The sequence below is a fragment of the Chiloscyllium plagiosum genome, unplaced genomic scaffold, assembly GCF_037043375.1.
Source record: "Chiloscyllium plagiosum isolate Xiang-an unplaced genomic scaffold, Cpla_swu_hap1 HiC_scaffold_3, whole genome shotgun sequence".
Lineage (NCBI taxonomy): Eukaryota > Metazoa > Chordata > Chondrichthyes > Orectolobiformes > Hemiscylliidae > Chiloscyllium > Chiloscyllium plagiosum.
In genome coordinates, this window is record NW_028270141.1 from 118,948,016 (window position 1) to 118,969,352 (window position 21,337).

The 21,337-nt window shown below is 40.8% G+C and overlaps 1 protein-coding gene across 7 annotated transcripts in view; it reads left to right on the forward strand.

The window, feature by feature from the left end:
- The window catches only part of sobpa (sine oculis binding protein homolog (Drosophila) a), a 354,580-nt gene that overhangs the window by 148,316 nt on the left and 184,927 nt on the right, over positions 1 to 21,337 (forward strand). For all 7 annotated transcript variants that reach the window (XM_043687068.2, XM_043687067.2, XM_043687070.2 and 4 more), the window contains exon 3: positions 410 to 598. In XM_043687068.2, the coding sequence (XP_043543003.1) occupies positions 410 to 598 (189 nt within the window). The remainder of the gene's footprint in view (positions 1 to 409; positions 599 to 21,337) is intronic.

Here is a 21,337-nt window from a genome sequence, read left to right on the forward strand (position 1 = left end):
TCAACTGCCGTCTGGCCAATTAGGGATGAGCAATGGCATTATCCTGGAAATGAAAAAAAGAAATGCCTCACTCTAAACCTGCTCCTAAATAATGATGCACTGAAGAAAGGATATACTTGGAAGTATTTGCAAAACCTATTTTTCACTTGCAGTTCCAAGTAATTCAAGACACTGAATTAAAACAGTGGGAAATAAAAGCTATGAGGTCAGTCTGTCTGTTCAAATGTCTAATAAAAGAAAGCACTCAGCAAAATTATTTTTTCACATAAAATCTAAGAAGCTGCTGCTGTAGTGGCTGAGCTTCTATCAAGTCAAACCTTTGATTAAGATCCACAGTTTGAATGTTCATGACTGTCCACGGACATGAATGTTTAATAATGTTTTACTTTTCTCTCCACTTTATTTGTAGAAAACTCCTTGCCAAAACTAAAATTATCTGAAGAAAGTGTCATTACTTCACCGTCAAACTCCAATGCAAGCTTTCCAGGAATGACGGCAGGAAACGGGCTTTCCGAAATGCCAGCTGGATCAAAGGATCATGGGAATGTCCCCATCATTGTACCATTGATCCCACCTCCAATATTGAAACCGCCAACAGGTAAGAATCCATTTTGTACATGTGCAGAGAAGAGATGGGAAGGCACTGAATCAGGAGAAGGTGAGGGCTGCAGATGCTGGAGAGTCAGAGTTGAAAAGTGTGGAGCTGGAAAAGCACAGCAGGTTGGGCAGCATCTGTGGAGCAGGAGAGTCAATGTTACGGGCATAAGCCCTTCAGGATTCCTGATGAGAGCACAGACACTGATGAGAGCACAGAGATTGATGGGAGCACAGAAACCATGCAGTAAGGTCAAGAGTGCAGTAGTAGCGCCCCTAAGTCTGAGCCAGAAGATCTGGGTTCAATCTCACCTATTCCAGGGGGTTGATATACCATGTCTGAATAGTTTGATTGAAATATGTATAATTGGGCCAAATACAATCATGGGACTTGAAGTAAAAACAGCAGTCAACAACACTGCTACCTTGAGGACTTTGGCCCAGGATTATCAAACTCCCATCACATTACCTTTGCCTTTTGGTCTCCAAAATTATAGGCTAATCCACAAGTTACAGCTACAAGCAGCCTGAAAGGAAACACTTGTGTGAGCCATTAGAAAACAAAATGTGTGCTTTTTAAAGAGAGGTCATTGAACAATTTAGTTAATAACAATGCAAATGTCTGGTGAACCAAAATGACATTCAGGCTGACAGTTAAAAATTGTCCAGTTGGATTATGAGTCTTCACTCTCCAACAGGCCCTGGGAAGTGGGATGCTCTTGCATCTAATTGCTGGCCTGTGCTCTATGAAGCTCTGGTTTGGGCTAATTGGCCAAATGGTAGAACCCAAAACACATAGGACAGAGGATATTCCTGTCTCCAATCACATGGAAAAGTTCTACTACGAGGCTTTGGACAGCGTCTCTGAGGGGGTGCTTCTGCAGTCACAGGCTGGTTCCCTTTTGTGTTTGTGGCTGAAAGCTAAAACAGCGAATGTAGGGGATGAATGGATGGTGTAGAGTGAGCAAGAGTGAGAGAAGGCACTGCAACTGGGTTGTGAACAGAGACAGCGTCTGTGAGAGGGGTGGGGAGGGGAAGAGAGAGGATTTGGGGAGGGTGGGGCAGGTAATGAGAGGCTTCAAGGAGAGGACAGAGAGACTGCCATGGTGAGTAAGAAAGGAGACTGTAATATGGAGTGGAATAGAGAGGCTTAAAAGTGGAAAGGAGGCTAGTGGTATAGTGGTACGGGAGGGTGGAGCTGGAGGGAAGAGTATAGGGGGAGGAAGGGAGGCTGCAAAGTGAGGCTGTGAGGAGAAAGAGGCTGCAAAAGAGAGTGAATACTTTGAAATCTATCAACACGGGAATACTCAGTTGAATATGATCAAAGTAAACCAAAGAGGTAATGAATTCTTTGCAATTTGTAACCTCCATCTTAAGACTGCAAATGTTTGAGTGACTATATTGGGTGACATGCAATGTAGTTATCAATATTGAACACTGAGTCAATTGTTCAACTTAAATCTGAGACTGAAATCTAAGATGCAGTGAAAAGGACAGTAACTGCCTGGTTAAAATCTTCCAGCTTTGTGTATATGCAGTGGAGACACAGTAGCTGTGGCCTCAACAGTCTGTAGATGGGGTGTTTCAGATGATGGCCTATTGTGTGTAGATCGGTGTCATTTATTAGGAAAACAAATCTTGCTTATGGTACCAGATATAGATTACTATGACTTTTTTTTAAAGCTCATGTGAGGCCTATGATGCTTTCATTGTGTGCTACAGCATTAGATCTAATGGAATGTTGATAATTATTGAGGGTATTGATGAATTCTTCTGACTCTGCTTCTGTGTGAGTCCAAAATCCCATATACCAGCAAAATACCGAGGGTGTTGCTCAAAAGTGAGCATCACTTCATAATTTGAGTGAGTGAGAATGAAAATTTAGCCAATGAAAATCAAAAAGTAGCCTTCAAGAAGATCTCAACCAGACCCCTCAAGACTTGTCAGGGGCATGATGTCGGTGCAGGGATAGGGGGAATAATATTTTGACCCCTGTCCCTAATTCCAAAGGATGTGAAGAAGAGAGTTAAAGATGGGAGGAAATAAAGAGGCCCAGAAAAAAAAAGACAAGCAATGGTGCCCATGCTATCCCTGCCTCCTGGCCTGCTTTCTGAATGGCATCGTAAGGTGAATGCTGCAGGGATGGCTAATTTGAATGATCAATGGTGGCTCTGTGGAGGCAGGGTGGAATGCGATAGCTGTTTGTGCAATGACACATCCAGGAATACATCTGACCCCAGTGACTAACCCTGCCCCAGGAGTGGAGGGAACAACAAAGACAACACCATTGGGGTCACAGCATGGGCTGCTCTCTGCTCTGTCTCAGTTAGTTGGTGCTAGAGACTTTCATTAGTAGATGAGGGTGAAGGGGGGGAAGCGATTCTGGTTTCCATGTTTTGTGATTAAATGACAATACACAGATACAAATGGATCAAATTATGATGTCATTATTTGAAGGTTCATACGCAACTGGAATTATATCCCTGACAGACTGACGACAAATACTCCAGTTCAACCGAAGAGTCACATAAGCAACAAAAAGAGAATGTCCACTCTCGTAACGTCTTCTATACCCAGCAAGAGGTGACACAGGAAGTGCTATGAGATTAGATTATCCTGGTCTATTCTCAGGGGAGATGACAATGTATAGGCTTGCCCCCAAAGTCAACAATACGTTTGATTTGGGATGCTGGTCCACAAGATTACATCATCGAGCAAGGTGATGGTTGATGGAACTGTCTGATTACAGTTTCTCTCTCTCCTTTTCATATTTTTGTGTACACTCAGACATAGGAGGTGTTGGGCACAGGGAAGACAGACTAGGAGGAGGGAATAAAATGAAGTGTGTGTCGGTTTTCCGAGCCAGCCTAATGCCTATGCTACCTTTGTGACGACATAGGAACCTGATGGTCAACATTAAAGTTCTCTTGGTACTAATTACACTCTGTCTCATTGAACTTAGTTTTAAATCAAAGCTTTCTTTTAAGTTCACTTCTCTCGCAGGGTGCAGGTGTCATTGGCTGATCCAAAATTTAAAGACCATCCTGAATTACCCCTGTGGAGATAGTAGTAAGGTGCCTTCTTGAATCACTGCACTCCAAGTGGTCTAGATGCACCCACTCTGCTGTTGGAAAGGTACTTATTCCTGATGAAGGGCTTTTGCCCGAAACGTCGATTTTGCCTGTCCTCGGATGCTGCCTGAATTGCTGTGCTCTTCCAGCACCACTGATCCAGAAACTGTGTAATGTTGCTCCAGTGTCAGTGAAGGAATAGCAATATCAGCCTAACCCTTCTGATTGGAAGACAGTCTTTACAGCACTGTACCCTGAAAGATTCATGATGGGATCCCTTTGAGGTTCCTCTCAGTGGGTGATGGGGGTGACCAATTTTGGAGAACAAGCCTCCAGTACTATCATTGCAATGTCGTCATGGCTGATAATCTTTGCTCTGCCCAGTGGTTTCACCTGCTTATTGATATAACTTGGAGCGAATCAAGTTGACTGAAGACTGGCATTGTGTTTTTCAGGCTTGTCTATTTTTGAAGTGTCATGCTTCCCCTTCATGGAGGATAGAGATTTTAAAGGAGCTTCTTCTTGGAGTTAGTTGTTTTAATTGTCCAGCATCAATAGAACATCGCAATGTGGTAGAACATTGGGACAAAGGAATTTCAACAATATTATTTAATTATGATATAACATAGCAATGTTATCAATACTGTATTAATGCAGAAAGGAAAGAAAAACAAAAGCTGAAATTGTGAGATAAATTAGCTTGGAAATATAGCTGACTAGAATCACATAAGGTTTTGACTAAGTGTTGAGAACAGAATGTACTCCCTTGAGCTGCTTTGAATAGAGATTACTGGAAACTAAGGCTATTTCCAGCTGACAGTCCAAGAAATAAAGTGACAGGGAGATTGGGGAAGGATCATAAATGTACAGTAAATCTAAAATGTGTTATTTATAAGGGAATAATGATAAAGTAAAGTGGATCAGCAGTGACCTACAAGGTCTCCCAATTTAGAATTGCATTTAGCACTGAGAGAAATTTTGTTTTGGCACCAAAGATGAAAAATTAGGAGGCTAAACTGAGATGATCAGCTTGTTTCTGCAGCACAGCCTGGTAGGCTGAGGATGGGGGATGTTTCTTCCTCCCTATTAGTACAGGATCTGGATGTTTAAATTGTGGAACTCAATGAGACTAATATAGCATGCAACACAATGAGAGCATAAGAAGGAATTAATGCAGGTGGAAGTGGGAGGGAAGGTGTTGTCACAATTATGCAGTTATGATCCGAGAATTTAAGCCCTAACGCTTTTTGGTAAAAAATGTCAGTCTGATTGTAACTGAACACAAAATGCTAAAAACATGACTTATACAATTCACCTGCCCATACGATTGCAAACTTAACAGACTTACCCAGTGTGGAAATGTCCACAGAATAACAAAATGTTATTTGGCGATTGATTGTGAGAATAGCTTGGGTATTGACATGAACAGGTGGGACAGGAGCTCTTTCCAGAATACCAATGCCTTGTGTTGAACATGACTTAGTTTTTTGCAAATGGCACCTGGTAACAGCAGCTATCTTACCTTGCCAGTTATAAATTACCCATGACGGCAAACTGCCTAGACAAAGGGAGTTTCCATCTTGTACCATCTGGGAGAAGTGCTTCTCCAAAGAGTGAGTGAGTGAGAGAGAGATCAAAGTAGCTAATAGTCTTCACTAGAGAGTAACTGGTGCTGCACTCATTGAACCAGAAGCCAGGAATCTTCTCTCTCTCCCAAAATCTGCTGTCCTGCAGAGTCTACATGTGCAATGAAACACTAATTATGAAACTATAAAGGTATCTCAGCAATTGAATTGGACTTCAATCATTAACTGTTTCACTTCAGCAACAAAAGCCTCAAGCAAGGGCCCCAAAGACTTCTTGGGACTTCATTACAGGCATTCTTTTGTCCTGTTTGTACGTATTTTAATATTAGTGTCTGTAATTTCAAGTCAATGATTTTATCCTTTTATTCTTAAAGGACCTTTAGTAATAGCAGATAATATAATAACCTTTAACTTGTTTAAACAGAAATCCTGGCTGCTGATCTACTTCATCTTGAATCATTACAAATTCAGAAGCAAACTAAATGAGTTATATTCATTCAGTTCACTAACTATGTTGATGGCAGATACACCATATATCCTGCTTTCATCTGTACCTATTCTGGCTTACCACTAACAATGCATTAGACCATATTGCCATGCAATACTGCATGAGCAGAAATTTCTTCCAACTAAACACTGTTTTCATGCCCTTTCCCAAACTCATTGGCTCTTGCTTGCAATCAGCTGACTCACCCATACTGTGTTGGTGTTGTATATTACCCTGAAATTAATCTCTGTCCACCATATTGTTTATTGTCATGTAACATCATCTTTGTCTCACTTTACCTGCTGCCTAAACCTTCATCCTTTGTTACTCTTAGAACCACCTGATGAAGGGCTTTTGCCCGAAACGTCGATTTTGCTGAAGCTCCTCAATGCTGCCTGAATTGCTGTGCTCTTCCAGCACCATTGATCCAGAATCTGGTTTCCAGCATCTGCAGTCATTGTTTTTACCCTGTTCAAATGCTCCCCTGGCTAGCCTCACAGCTTCCAGTTAACATCAATGATATTTTCTATTTTTTAAATTCACATGTCAGACATGGGTATTGCTGGCTGGCCAGCATTTATACCCCCTAGTTGACTTTAAGAAGGTGGTGGAGAGCTGGCTTCTTGAACCGCTGGAGTCCACATGCTGTAGGTAGATCCACAAAGCCTTTAGAAAGAGAATTGCATGATTTTGACACAGTGACAGCGAAGTATTGGAGTGGATTAGAGGTGGTGGTGTTCCCATGTATCTGCTGCCCTTGTCCTTCTAGATGGAAGTGGTCATGGGTTTGGTAGGTGCTGTCTGAGGATCTTTGATAAATTTCTGAAGTGCATCAGGTAGAAAAATATATATTGCTGCTACTGAGCATTGGTGACGGAGGGAATTGATGCTTGTGGATGTGGTGCCAATCAAATCCACCCAAAACTCAGTTGCCTGTTGTTGGAAAAACCACAATAATCAAATCTACCAAAAAACTTCAAAATGAAGAAATTGTGAACAACATTTCAATTTGTAACTTGGAGTCCAGTGGCTCCACTACTTCTAAGTTTCAAGAAACAGTCATCACTCAAACAGAACACTCTTACAGAACCTCCTTTGCTGGGTTCACAACAGTTTTGATGATACATATTCCTCAGCGACTCCTATCGCTTACATAACCTCATTAAGCAGTGTGGTCAACTTTGGCAAAACTAAAGCAGAGCAGTGGCATTGTTCCATTCTCAATCCCTGTTCTAGTCTTGTCTTCAGTTTTCTGCTTCTTTTCAAACACAGCTCCTTGTAAATATGCCTCCTCTGTTCATCCCATACTCCAGTTCCTTTGTCTCTGGCCACAAAGCCTTCATATGATACTTTCTTCTTGTTAATAAGGCCTCCAGGCCAAGGGTAGCCAGCTGTGGAAGACAATACTTATAATTATTCAAGACAATGAAATTGATTCTTTATAGTTGCTGTCACCTCTTAAAGTATCACAAAATTGACAGTTTTGGGAAGTATTTTAACAGAATTAGAAATTTCCCTTTCTGTAAAACTTCCAGTTGGAAGATTGTCACCTGGTATCCTGAGTCATACTAAGTTCTATTCACCAACTGCTCTGTGCTTGCTCTTTAACATTGGTTCCTACTTGAGAAATTTGCTCATATAAAAATTATCTTACCGTACCATTCAGCTTTATAGCATCACCTAGTGCTATAAACTCAGACGGATCTATCCTCCAATTTTGATTTCTTATGCATTTCCAATGTTTATTGGTCCACCTTTGACAGACTTCAGTTGCTTAGCCACTAATCTCCAGAATATCCTCTCTGCACTTCAATTCATAAACCTCTATTTCCCTTTTAATACTTCTTCAAAACTACCTTAGATCGAGATTTTAGTTATCGGTCCTAACAAATGCTTAATATAGTTTAGCATCCTGCAGTGTTTGATCATGCTGTTGTAAAGTGCATTATGACATTTTACTGTTAAAGGTGCTGCCTCAATGCATGTTGTTGTAAGTGTGCATTGCAGGCATGCACTCTACCTGTAAGGTCTTATGTCATCATAGGAACACTTTTTCAAAACAAAAAACAAATCCAAACAAACATTTCTGGGTATTGCTGAGAAAAGAGACATGCCATTAAAGTTTGTCTTCATGCCTTCATAAGGACAGAATCATATGAGTATCAAATCTCAAAAGGGACAACAATTTTTTAAATATTTACACATGGGACTGTGGTGTTGCTGGCTGGACATTGCTCATTCCTACTTTACTTTGAGAAGTTGGTGGTGAGCTGCTACCTTGAACCACTATGGTCCTTTTGCTGTCGGTATATCCACATTGCTGTTCAGGAGGGAGTCCCAGGATTCTGACTCAGAAACACTGAAGGAACGATGATATATTTCAAAGTCAGGATGGTGAGTGGTTTAGAGGGGAACGTGCAGGTGATATTGCTCCCATGTCTCCGCTGTCCCTGTCATTCGAGATGGTCGTGTTCATGGATTTGGAAAGTGCTGTCTATGGATCTTTGGTGACTTTCTGCTGTGCATCTTCTAAATGGTACACACAGCTGCTACTGCACACCAGTGGTGGAGGGAGTGAATGCTTGTGGATGTAGTGTCAATCAAGCAGCTGCTTTGTCCTGGTGTCAAGGTTCCTGAGTGTTATTGGAGGCTGTACTTATTCAGGCAAGTAGGGAGTATACCATCACACTTCTGATCTGTGCCTTGTAGGTGGTTGACAGAATTTGGAGAGTCATTAGCAAACATCCCATCTCTCACCTTATGATGGAAGGAGGGTCATTGCTGAAGCAGCTGAAAATGGTTAGGCATCTGCATTGTACTGCATGACAAAAGGGTGTTGATTGATTGCCATTCAAATTGTTGTTCCCTTCAAAGCTTGGTATTCTTGTGATTGTATCCTGATGAGCGCACGGCAAAAATCACCCTTTTGGTTGATCACCCAAAAAACCTCACTTTTGGTTTTTTGCAACTCTCAAATTCAGCACAACCAAGAAACAAATTTTCTTTTAAAAAGGAATATGTTAATGGGATATAGTCTGTGTATGAAATGCAAACCATTTGTACATGAACTGCTTGTTGCTGAGTGAAGAATGGCTCAATAACGAGCAGCTTTGCCAAGCACAGGAAAAATATCAGCAAGTATTTAAAATCAAATAACTACATCGTGTTCTGAATTTCCATGTGCATTGCTGTATTTGCGAATAAGGTGACAATATGCATTTTATTTGAAAGCAGATTGATTTACTTTGTTAATGCAATATATATAATGGCTTTTGAAATAAATACTCTGCAAGAGGTTTATGTGGCAGATGCTTCCTAAACATCAGGTTGCTTGTGGGGGCATTCTGGAGATTGTGCTATAAAATACAAGTTATTAGACTGATGCTGGTTGTCACGAATATGTTGACAATTTTGTTGTTTCCAAACCCTGAGTCATGTGCCTCCTAATATTGTATGATTGATTTGATTTCCATAAACTGCTGCTGTTTCCAATGTTTCAGCACTCTATGGCTCTATAGGTGCTGGAAAATGGAATTTCTTTTACAAAAAACAAAGTGCTGGAAAATGGGATGGTGAGATGGTTGTTTTGATTGGCACAGATGCAATGGGCAAAGGGTATTTTTCTGTGCTGTATATCTCTATGATTATTATCTCTATGAATATAGTCTATAATTATGTAAGTGTTGCTGATCAACAACAAAATTTATTGCACCTTGGTTAGCTCTGCTGCAAGGGAGAGGATGAATATGTATGGGAAAACTATATTGATATGGAATTCAATCATAAAGAGCAAATGAGACTCCAGGATGGTATGTTGCTTCGTGGGTACTAGGCACAAGGATGCCTTGGAGTGGCTAACCAGTAGTCGTGATGCATGCTGGTGCTGAAAACATACCTGTAAGAAGGGATAAGGTCATTAAAAAGCTGAATATGGAATTAGAATTAGCTTCATTGACACATGCACTCATGTCAGTACAGTGAAAGGTTTACAATTAGGGCATCATCATAGGTACAAAGACAGCGAGGTACAGATTATTAAGTACAAATTCTAAGGAAAAAATGTGAAAAATAAACAAGTAAGAAGCCCAGCATTACAAATTTCTGTGCAATCTTAGGTACAAAAGTATGAAATCATAAGAATAAATGAGAAAAATAAAGAAATTTAAAAGTTCAGAATAACAGATCTTCCAACCCAGTCCATGCTGACACCTAGCCTCCAGTCCATGCTGAGGCAGGAAAACTGTGATGATTTCACTTGAGGCTCAAGGGTGAGAGGTAAGAAGAAAGAAGGAAGGAAAAATGGAAAAGGGAAAATAAAGAAAAGGCTGGAGCAGACGAGCTCTGGCTTAGGAGCCGTACTCTGCCAGCATCTTGGATTGAATGTAAGGACTTAAGCAAAGATAAAAAGAAGGACCTCAAAAATAGTGATCTCGGGATTGCTACCAGTGCCACAGGCTGATCAAAGTAAAAGCAGCAGGATGTCTCCGCTGGTATGAGTGGGAGATTTCTGATTTCTGGGGCATTTGGATTAGTTCTAGGGGAGGTGGGACAGGTTCAAACTGGATTGTACCTGGGCAGGAGTAGAACTGATGTTTAACGGGAAGTACTTGCTAATGTGGTTGAGAGGGTTAAAATTAAAATTTCAGGGCCATAAGAACCTATACAGGGAGATAGAAACTAGGGAAATGAGGGCCAAAACAAGACAATGTGATAAATGAGAAAGGTGATAGAGAATTTAAAGGCAAGAATCAAACAGAGCCACAGTGCAAAATTATAAGAATGGGACTAAGAACGTCAAAAAGACAAATCTTAAGATCTTGTGTCTTAATAATCAGACTGTTTGCATAGAGTGGATGATGAGTCATGTGCACAGATAAAAACGGGTATGATTGAATTGGGATTGTGGAGAAGTGGCTGCAGATTGACCAGGGATGGGAGCTGAATATCCAGGGGTTTTCAGATTTTAGGAAGGACAGACAAAGGGAATATGAAGGTGGGGTAGTGTTGTTGGTCAAAGATGACATTAAATAAATAATGAGAAAGGATATTGTCTCTATTAGCGTACAGTCTGTCTGGATAGAGTTTAGAAATATGACCGGGCAGGAAGCAACAGCAAGAGTTGTATGTAGGCCCACCAACTTAATGGTAATGTTGGGGAAGGTGTCAAACAGTAAATTAGTGATGCCAGCAATAAAGGTACAGCCGTAATTAAGATGACTTTAATCTGCATGTGGATTGGACAAACCAAATCAGTAACAATGTCATAGCAGAGAAATTCCTGGTGTGTGTATGAGATGGTTTTCAGGATCAATTTGCTGAGGAACCAATTGGAGAACAGGCCATGCTCGACTCAGTATTAGGTAATAAATCAGGACTAATTAGCAATCTAGATGTGTGAGGGCTCTTGGGGAAAAGTGACCATAACATAATTTAGTTCTTCATTAAGATGGAGCGTGATGTAGTTGATTCTGAGACTGGGGTTCTGAATCAAAATAAAGGAAACTATAATGGTATGAGACATGAGCTGGCTTTGATAAATTGGGGAACGTTACTTAAAGGGATGACTAGATAGAGAATGACAAATATTTAAACAGCACATGGATTAATTGCAGCAATTGTTCATTTGGCACAAAAATAAAATGGGAAAAGTGATTTAACTATGGCTAACCATGCAAATTAGGGATCATATTAGACCCAAGGAAGGGGCATTAAAATTGGCCAAAGAAAGGCAGCAGACATGAGGGAAAGAATTAGAGACAGAGTTAAAATCTCCTTATTGAATGCAAACAGCAATTGTAACACGATTGAGTTCAAATCAGAAATAGGGACAAGTAAGTATGATCTGATAATGATTACAGACATGGAAATGTCAGAGAAGGCTGGGAACTGAATATTTAAGCATATTTGATAATGTAATCAAGCAAGAAAAGAGAAGGAGGTGGGATAGCTCTGTTAATAAAAATAAGTACATTTGTAAGAAATGATCTCAGCTTAAACTTTCAAAATGTAGAGGCAATTTGTGTAGAGATAAGATCCAGCAAAGGTCAGACGTTACCTGTGGGAGTAGATTAAGGTAAAGTCACCATAGTTCTATAGGGCTGCGCTCTCATTTGAGAGAAAGGACTGATGGCGAGTTTAACCTGAGGGTCAACTTGCCTTAGGTGAAGTGTGAAGTCAAGAAGGTAACCTCAGCTGATACAGCAATTGAAGCCACACTGTTGGTGCCACTCTGCATTGCAAACTAGCTAGCTGACCCTGAGGGAATAGATTATAGGCTTGCTAACAATAGCCATCCTGTAGGATGAAGTATCAAGAATTAATTGGGACTTGAAAAAAATGCACAGAGATATAGTGAGTGGTTTGAAACGTCATACAGATTGGACAGTCACATTGGCGAAGATAGCAAGGATGATGAGTAAACAAAGTTTATTTGTGACACTTCCTCGGAACAGTATTTCCTGAATCAACCAGGGAGCAGCCTATTGTAGATCTGGAAATGTGTAATGGGACAGGATTAATTAATGACATAATGGATCCTCTAAACTACATGGGTTAAAACGTGATGGAATTTCACATTCAGTTTAAAGATGGGAAATGTGGTCTAAGTTAGTGTGTTAAACTCAACCGCAAGTAATTACAAGGTATTAAGATACATTTGGTTAAATTGGTCTGAAAAATACGTTAAAGGTAAAGTTATAGAGAAGTAGTAATGGATGTTTCATAAATCTGAATAAATATGATTTTAGTTCAGAAAGCTACTCTATGGCAAGGATGTGCCATCTGTGACCAACTAAGGAGATTAGGGATTGTATCAAACCGAAGAAAATTTACAATGTTGCAAAAAATTAGTGGTGGGCCTGAAATTGGGATGATTTCACAAGCTAGTGAAGGATGCCAAAAAGGAAGATGCCGCAATTAGATTATAACAATAAACCAACAAGAAATATAAAAACAGACAGAAAGCTTCTAAATTGCATAAAATGGAAGGCAGCAGCTAAACTAAATATTGATTTCTTCGAGGGCTGGATTGGAAAATTATTAATGAGTCATAAAGAAATGGCTAAGGTTTTGAGTAAGTATTTTATATTTCGCTGCCATTGTTCCCTCCAATTCAACTTCCTGTAAACTTTGATACTTAGATACTGTAGTTAGTCATTATTTCTCTGTCCACATCATAAATCTTCCCAGCAGCAATATCATTAATTGTCTGTTTTCCTAAGTCTATGACCAGTTCTTTTGTTTTTGTTCCACTTAAGAGAATTGTCATCACACCATTTTAAAATCTTCTCCATTGAGTTAACTTCTTTTGTTGGTTATGTGAACCACAGGTGTCGTGGTATTAGCATAATGTGGTAGAATCAGGATCATAATGTGATAGTGCTCTGATGGGTAATAATTTGTGTTGTCAGTACAAAGCAAAGATGAAAGTACATGGCACTGAGGAGATCCAGTATTTGTCAATGTCGGGGACATGTAAATCCCAGAGGCTAGCATACACTGGATCCTATTGTGAAAGAAATCACTGATCCAGAGTTGAAGAATATGATTGACATCAAGGTTTATTAAGTTTTTATAAGCTTGAATGGCAATAAAAACTGAAGAGAATCCAACAAACATAGCACGAGCATAATTATCTAATCTATCCATATACTGTTGGATCAAATGGACCAGGAACTGAAGAGCATCGCCCACTGATTTATGAGGTTGTTAAGTCCAACTATAATATGGTTAATATGAGGAACAAAAGGATCTGAAAGATGTTTTGACATTTTGCATTTGAGACACTTCATGACTATTGACGTAAAAACAAGTGATGGGTAATCATTCAGCTCAGCAGGCTGTGACTGCTTAGCAACCAAAATGATGATGGCTAATTTCCAACACTAAAGAACAATATATGCGTTGTTCCAACCAGGTGAGGAGGGGTCAAGTGACTTCCCTTTTAAACCTCTCCTCATTTAACTGCAACAGGGTTTTTTTGTTTGAAAAGTATATTTGCCAGTTCATTGAGTAATTAACTATTACTTGCTGTGATCATAACAGATTAACTCAAACATCTTTTCTTGAATTTAACCAAAAAACTTACCTTTATTATATTTAATCTAATCAAGGAAATTGATCAACGTGCAATGACTTTTGTGCACATGCTACTCAGAGTGGGGTCTGATAGGTTCGTCAAATTAAGAGTCCATAAAAAAAACTATTGTATCCAGATTGTAATTTGGAGACTTGACTAGCTGCAGACTGAATTAGATCATTTCAATGCTTTGATTTAAAGATGCAGATGGAAGAATTAGTACTTCTTATGGAGATGGCAGCATCGGTTAGGACTCCTGTGAAAAACAATCAGTCTGCAGCAGAGTATCTGTCGTAATTGGAATAAGGGCCAGGTGGATCTCATTGGCAATAAGGTCCTTGACTGGGATTGTTAACCTGGGCCAATTATGGAGCCAAGTGACAGATAATAAACAGGAAATTCAAAAATAAGCACTACCACCATCAGGCAGTAGTGTGGGGGTGCAGTAAAGAAAAAAGAAAATAAAGGGGGGAGAAAAATGACCAGGAGATTAACCAAGGAATTTAGAATCCCCTCAGTAAAAAATATTAAACAGGCGATTCACAGGCTGGATGGTGTGTTGGGGTAGATGGGATCCAGATGGTACGTTGGGGTAGGCCGTCCTCAGCGCTGTCACCCCGGGCAGGTACCGGACCGGGCTGTCCAGAGGTGACTGGACGGTGTGAAGGGCAGTTAGGGAAGCCAAAATGTAGGTAGGCCTTCCTGATCACTGTCGTCCTGGGGGCCACAGGTTGTGGGAAACAGGATGGGCTGCCTACAGGTGGTCGGCAGGTGTGTCAGGGCAGACTGAGAGCCAGAAGGAGCAAAGGGTGCGGACCAAGAGCTGGAAGGGGCGGAGGGGCGGGCTGCCGAAGCGTGGCTGGAAGGTGAGAGGGATGGGGGCACTTGATTAGTTGCTGAGATGGGGCTGTATTCTATGCACTGTTTCTTATCTAACTGGACTCTCTAATATGTATTTGTTACTGTTACTTTTGTGATAACTGAAAGTGGGATTTGTGATTTGTCCTCATTTCCCTGGAAACTGGTTGAATGGTAGGGTTTGGGGTCTGTCTTTGCTGCTCCTCTCCCTTGCAAAAATGCTGCTGCTCTGTATACAGCTGTTAATGTTAATTGTTTGTAAACTATACTGCTTAATAAAATAACAAAAATATATATGAACAGAGAAAAAAAGAAGAAAAATCAGGAGATCTAGATGGTCTCCTCGGTCTAGGGATTGGCTTTGATCTGGCTGGTCACAGCCCATGTACTGGGCAGATGTAAATAAAGGGTGACTTGGTGACAGGACACCCACCTCTGTGTGCAGTTATTTCACTATCTATGTGTGATCACAGTCAGCAAACAGGGCTCAAAGCTTTACCTGGTGGGCAGATAAATTGGAAAGCAGGAGGGACCCCACTCAGGACTCCTCTCAAATCTGCTTGTCAAAAGCAAACTGTAAGATGGCTTGTCAAATGTTCTTTCTCACCTGGAGTATTGTATACAGCTTTGTTCTTCTTATCCGCAGAAATCCTGGCTATGAGTGTGATGAAGGTTTATCAGACTGATTCCTGGGATGGTAGAACTGATATATGAAGAGAAAGTGGATCAGTTAGAACTACATTCACTGGAGTTTCAAAGAATGAGGGGGAATCTCATAGAATCCTATAAAATTCTAACAGGACTATGGCCAGTGTGGTGGCTCCGTGGTTAGCACTGCTGCCTCACACCGCCAGGAACCCAGATTCAATTCCAGCCTTCAGCAATTGTCTTTGTGCATATTCTCAATATATCTGATTGGGTTTCCTGCAGGTGCTCTGGTTCCCCTGCACAGTCTAAAAATGAGCAGATTAGGTGGATTGCCTGCGTTAAATTGCCTCAGGGTCCAGGGATGAGGGTAGATAGATTAGTTGGAGAAATGTAGGGTTACAGGGATTGGTTAAGGTGGTGGGTCTGGGTGGAAAACTATTTGGAGGGTTGCTGTGGACTTGATGGGCCGAGTGGCCTGCTTTCACACTGTAGGGATTCTATGTATGAACAGGGTAAATGTTGGAAGTTGGATGTTCCCAATGATTGGAGAGTCCAGAGCTGAGGTCACAGTTTATGATGCATTTCGAACAGAAAAGAAGAGAAATTTCTTCACCCAGAGAGTGGTGGGCCTGTAGCATTCTCTGATACAGAAAGTGGTTTCTGTGGAATGTTTTCCAGAGACAGGTATACTTCTGGGGGCTAAATGGATCAAAGGGCATGGGGAGAAAGCGGGGACAGTGTACTGAGTTGGATGATCAGCCATGATCATATCAAACCATACAGCAGGCTGGAATGTCATTGTCTTGTACATATTTCAGCATTAGTGTGACCTTAAGTATGTAGGCCATTTGTCCCAGAGATTGACCAAATCAACCAGAGCGTTCCTTAAACAAAAACAGAGAATGCTGGAGAAACGCAACATCTCTGGCAGGCGAGAGAAACAGAGTTAACATTCAGAGTCTGTTCTCTGAAAAGACCTAGCAAGCCACACAGTTGTGTCAAATTGGACTTATTGACTGGTAAACACGGTGATGTTTAACTAAATTAATTAAACAATGCTTAGTTTCCCGTTGCCAGCTGCTTCAACACCGCACCCTGTTCCTTGGCCAACATTTCCGTCTCAGGCTTGCTGCAGTGCTCCAGCGAAGCTCAGTGCAAGCTGGAAGAACAGCACCTTATTTTCTGCCAGGGAATCCTGCATCTGTCTGGGCTCAGTATAGTGTTCAGTCATTTTAGGGCCTGAGTACCTTCTCCCATGTCCTCTCCCCACCCCCCACACACCAGGCCTTGTCATCACATGGGCTGCTACCACAAACAACCCATTTTCAGCCACTGAGAGGTCCCATTAACAGCTACTCATTTCCCCTATACCCATTCCATTGCTTGTCCAATGGTTTTTCTCTGTCTGGGTAACCATCTCCACCTATTGTTTATTCCTCCCTCTCTCCTCACCCCATCTTCAGCACATATGCAACTCCTTTCCTCGGTCCCATCAATTCTGAAGAAGGGTTCCTGGACCCAAACCTTTGACTCTGCTTTCTCTCCACAGATGCTGCCAGAGCTGCTGAGTTTTCCCAGCAATTTCTGACTTTGTTTCTGATTTCTAGCATTTGCAGTCCTTTGGGTTTTTTCACTTACTGAGCACCTGTTGCTCAGGACACATAAAGGAAGATTTATTGTGAGCAAGTTGTTAAAACTTGTCATTCCTAAATGGGATTAGAATTCAAACTTTACATTTGGAACATTTTATGCATTGGTCCAGCAGCAGCTGCATTTAGTTGCATTGAGGAAGAAAATTAATAATTTATTTGGAAACCGGAGTGCTGTATCAGGGAGGTTTTTGTGCACTCAATTTGAAATGTATTGTTAACTTCCTGCTGTGGAAGGTTATTGCATTTACTGAATGACTGTGTTTGGGTCAATCTTGCTTCTTTTATGAAATGTGGATAGCTAGAGGACAAGGATAGGAAATTAGTATTTTTATTAAAATTCTTCTACATGAGATTGAGGGTTGATTGCTCTAGTTTTAATGCTGAAGATAAAACTATTTATAATCTGACATTGGCTGGGTATCTGACTCATATGAAACTTGCCCTGCCTTCTAGAAATGTCATGACTTTTTTTTTACAATTATGAATGTGTGGGTGATCCCACTGTATTTTCTCTCCCCCTCCTCTATAATTGTTTCTCAATGGTCCTGTTTGGTTTATTTTCCCCCGACATGGCAATCTAGAATCTACTGAAATCTCAAGTTGCTTTTCTAACCTTTCTCCTTTTCCATGTCCATTCTCATTTCTTTCTAAGTGCAGTACAATGGCTAAATCAGCATTGTCAGTTATGTTCTATGATATCTCCTTCTGGAATGGCTTTGATCTGTCCTCCTGTTCTAGAGCAGGGGAGGGGTTAATGCAAAGTTTCAATGTAAATAATTTAAAGATTGTTCACAATTTTGCCATAATGTGGAGATGCCAGTGTTGGACTGGGGTGGAAAGGTCAGAAGTCACATGACACCAGATTATAGTCCAACAGGTTTATTTGAAATCATGACCTTTTGGAGCGCTGCTCCTTCGTCAGGTGACAAAAGCTCGTGATTTCAAATAAACCTGTTGGACTTTAACCTGGTATCGTGTGACTTCTGACCATGATTTTACCACACAGCGTCTGACATTTCACAAAATACAGATAAATCACCCTGAAATGGTTGTTTTAGTGAGATCAGTTTTCTGGTCTGTGGGGACTATTTCTATGCAGCTATCACTAAACACTGTAAAAAAATTGCATAGTTAGAGAGGAAGTACAGTGTTTAATTATTAAATTTTTGCTTGAAACAACTACAGTTTAAAAATATTTGTGGTGATTGTTGCACCCACACAGGCAGAGTGACTTTAGTTGTCTGTAATCTTCGTGCTTGGCTAGAAGAGAAGTCTATTACACTGGAATATTTCCCCTGTTTTTACTAATGTGGTGCAAATGAGGTGTTACTGAGGCTGCCTGTACTCTTGTCCTTATTATTGCTGTCCAATAGTTCTTTAAAGTAAATAAATTGTCTTTTTCAGGATTGATGCTCATCCAGCACATGTAGAATGATCTATGAGTATCTAAAAAAAGTCTCCGATATGGAGAGAAATGTTTACATGTCTCTTCTGGCAGGTTAAAACCAATTGCTGTATCATTTAATCCAATGACCGGTATCTTCCTTCCTATAAATCATAAGATTGAAGAGACAAATGTGATAATTTTAAGAGCTGGAGCGCCTTCCCCCATATTGTCGGGATGTTACTTTGAGGGAAGTGGAGCATGCATCGTAAGGATGGAGAACAGATTTGGAAAGAATAGAAGCATTGCTGACTCCAGCTACCCAGTAATGTTTGTGAAGAAATATAGACTCAAACACTTTCTTACAAATATGGGAACGAGGATCAAGAGTAGACCAGGGAGACAGTGAGCACTGCAGATGCTTGAAGATCAGAGTCGAAGAGTGTGGTGCTGGAAAAACACAACCGATCAGGTAGCATCTGAGGAGCAGGAGAGCATTCCCAATGAAGAGCTTATGCTTGTAATGTCGATTCTCCTCCTCCTTGGATGCTGCCTGACCAGCTATGCTTTTCTAGCACTATACTCTTTGAACAAGAGTAGACCACTCAGTCCTATGCGTCTGCGTCCCCATTCAGAAGATTATGGCTGCTCTAACTTTTAGTTCAACTTGACATTCCTGCAAATCTTTCATCTCTTTGGCAATCAAGAATTTATCAACCTTTCCCTTAAAAATATTCAAAGATTCTATATCCATTGCCCATTGAAGATGGAAATTTCAAAGACTCACAACCCTCTGAGAGAAAAAATAATCTTTTCCTTGTCTCTGTCTTAAATGGGCATCCCCTCATTTGTAAACTCTGACCTCTAGTTCTAGATTCTCCAAAAGAAAACATCTTTTCAAAATCATCTAGTCAAGTCCCCTCAGGATTTTATATGTTTCAGTTAATCACCTCTGACCCCTCAAAATGCCAGAGGATTCAAGCCTAGCCTGTGTATATTTTCCTCATCAGGCAATCACAAATTCTGACTTTCTTGAAGGAGGTGGTTTTGACTCCCTTAAGTGAGGTCAAGTAATACTTTCAGCCCTCAGTGAGCCTTCATTTTTTTAAATCATTACCACAAAGTCAGTTTCTGTACAGGAAATATATCTCTGGTGAACTCCAGATTGTTGTGTATGTGACATGTTAAAGCTCTTTGTTTACTTAAATGTATTAAAGCAATTTAGGATTTCAACAACATTTTCTTGTCTGCATCAGTGGAATAAAGACCATTCTCTTCAAGCACGACATTAATTTTAAAACTATTGGCTGAATTTATGAATGTCAAAAATGATTGTACAAAAGCAGAAGAAGAGAGCAGATTAACTTAGGAATTTATGCGACTATCACAAAAAAAAGGTCTTAGCAGCTCTGTTTGGATTTCAGCATCAGCCTCTGATGGCATTTAATATAGTGCAATGGCTTCATCACTTCAAAGTGAAAAAGGGAAGTAAGGGTTTAAGAGTAATATTGTACATTTTGGGAAAATCATGGACATGCTACTCACTATTTTCCATCTGTAATGAAATGTAGACAGTACACTTTTAACAGAAGACAGATTATTTTTCAGTCAACAAATAATCAGTATGTTAATATTTCTTACTATCCAAATAGATTTAATTGTGACATGTTCATGACAGTTGTCAAGTGACTGAAACAGTACATTCTGTGATTTTAATAAGTTTGAAATTAATTGTAATGATCCAGAAATCAAAATGTTGTTTTCTCACCTACTTTGCATTCATTATCACTTCAGGTACATGTTTAACTGACTTACGTTGATTTTATAAACACTGACAGGAGAAATCACCCAGGAAAGGTGCCCCTCCTAACACACCAGAGAATTCACATTTATTGTGCAGCTGTACTTTTTTGATATAGTGATACCACAATGTCCCATCTATGATCGCTGTTGGTAGTGCACTAAATAACATCCCGGCAGTAAATGCACCCAAAACCAGTAATGTATGTCTGGAGAATTTCCAAAAAACATTATTCCCAGAGATAAACTTGGCCAAGATTTCCAAGAATGCTCTGAATCAACAATTTTGTTATCTTTGCACTTTTCTAATAACTTTGATCAGTTTATAAATGGAAAGTGAGCGGTTTATTGAGTTGTCAGGTGAGTAGGAGAGGAGGAGGACTCAGAGACAGGTACCAGCAATATTCCCTGTAAACTGCATAACTCAACTGCAGCCTCTCCAAGGGTCTGTGCATGGTGATTGGTAAAAACAATGACTGCAGATGCTGGACACCAGATTCTGGATTAGTGGTGCTGGAAGAGCACAGCAGTTCAGGCAGCATCCAAGGAGCAGCGAAATCGACGTTTCGGGCAAAAGCCCTTCATCAGGAATAAAGGCAGTGAGCCTGAAGCGTGGAGAGATAAGTGAGAGGAGGGTGGGGGTGGGGAGAAAGTAGTATGGAGTACAATGGGTGAGTGGGGGAGGGGATGAAGGTGATAGGTCAGGGAGGAGAGGGTGGAGTGGATAGGTGGAAAAGGAGATAGGCAGGTAGGACAAGTCTGGACAAGTCATGGGGACAGTGCTGAGCTGGAAGTTTGGAACTAGGGTGAGGTAGGGGAAGGGGAAATGAGGAAACTGTTGAAGTCCACATTGATGCCCTGGGGTTGAAGTGTTCCGAGGCAGAAGATGAGGCGTTCTCCCTCCAGGTGTCTGATGGTGAGGGAGCGGCAGTGAAGGAGGCCCAGGACCTCCATGTCCTCGGCAGAGTGGGAGGGGGAGTTGAAATGTTGGGCCACGGGGCAGTGTGGTTGATTGGTGCAGGTGTCCTGGAGATGTTCCCTAAAGCGCTCTGCTAGGAGGCGCCCAGTCTCCCCAATGTAGAGGAGACCACATCGGGATCAACGGATACAATAAATGATATGAGTGGATGTGCAAGTAATACTTTGATGGATGTGGAAGGCTCCTTTAGGGCCTTGGATA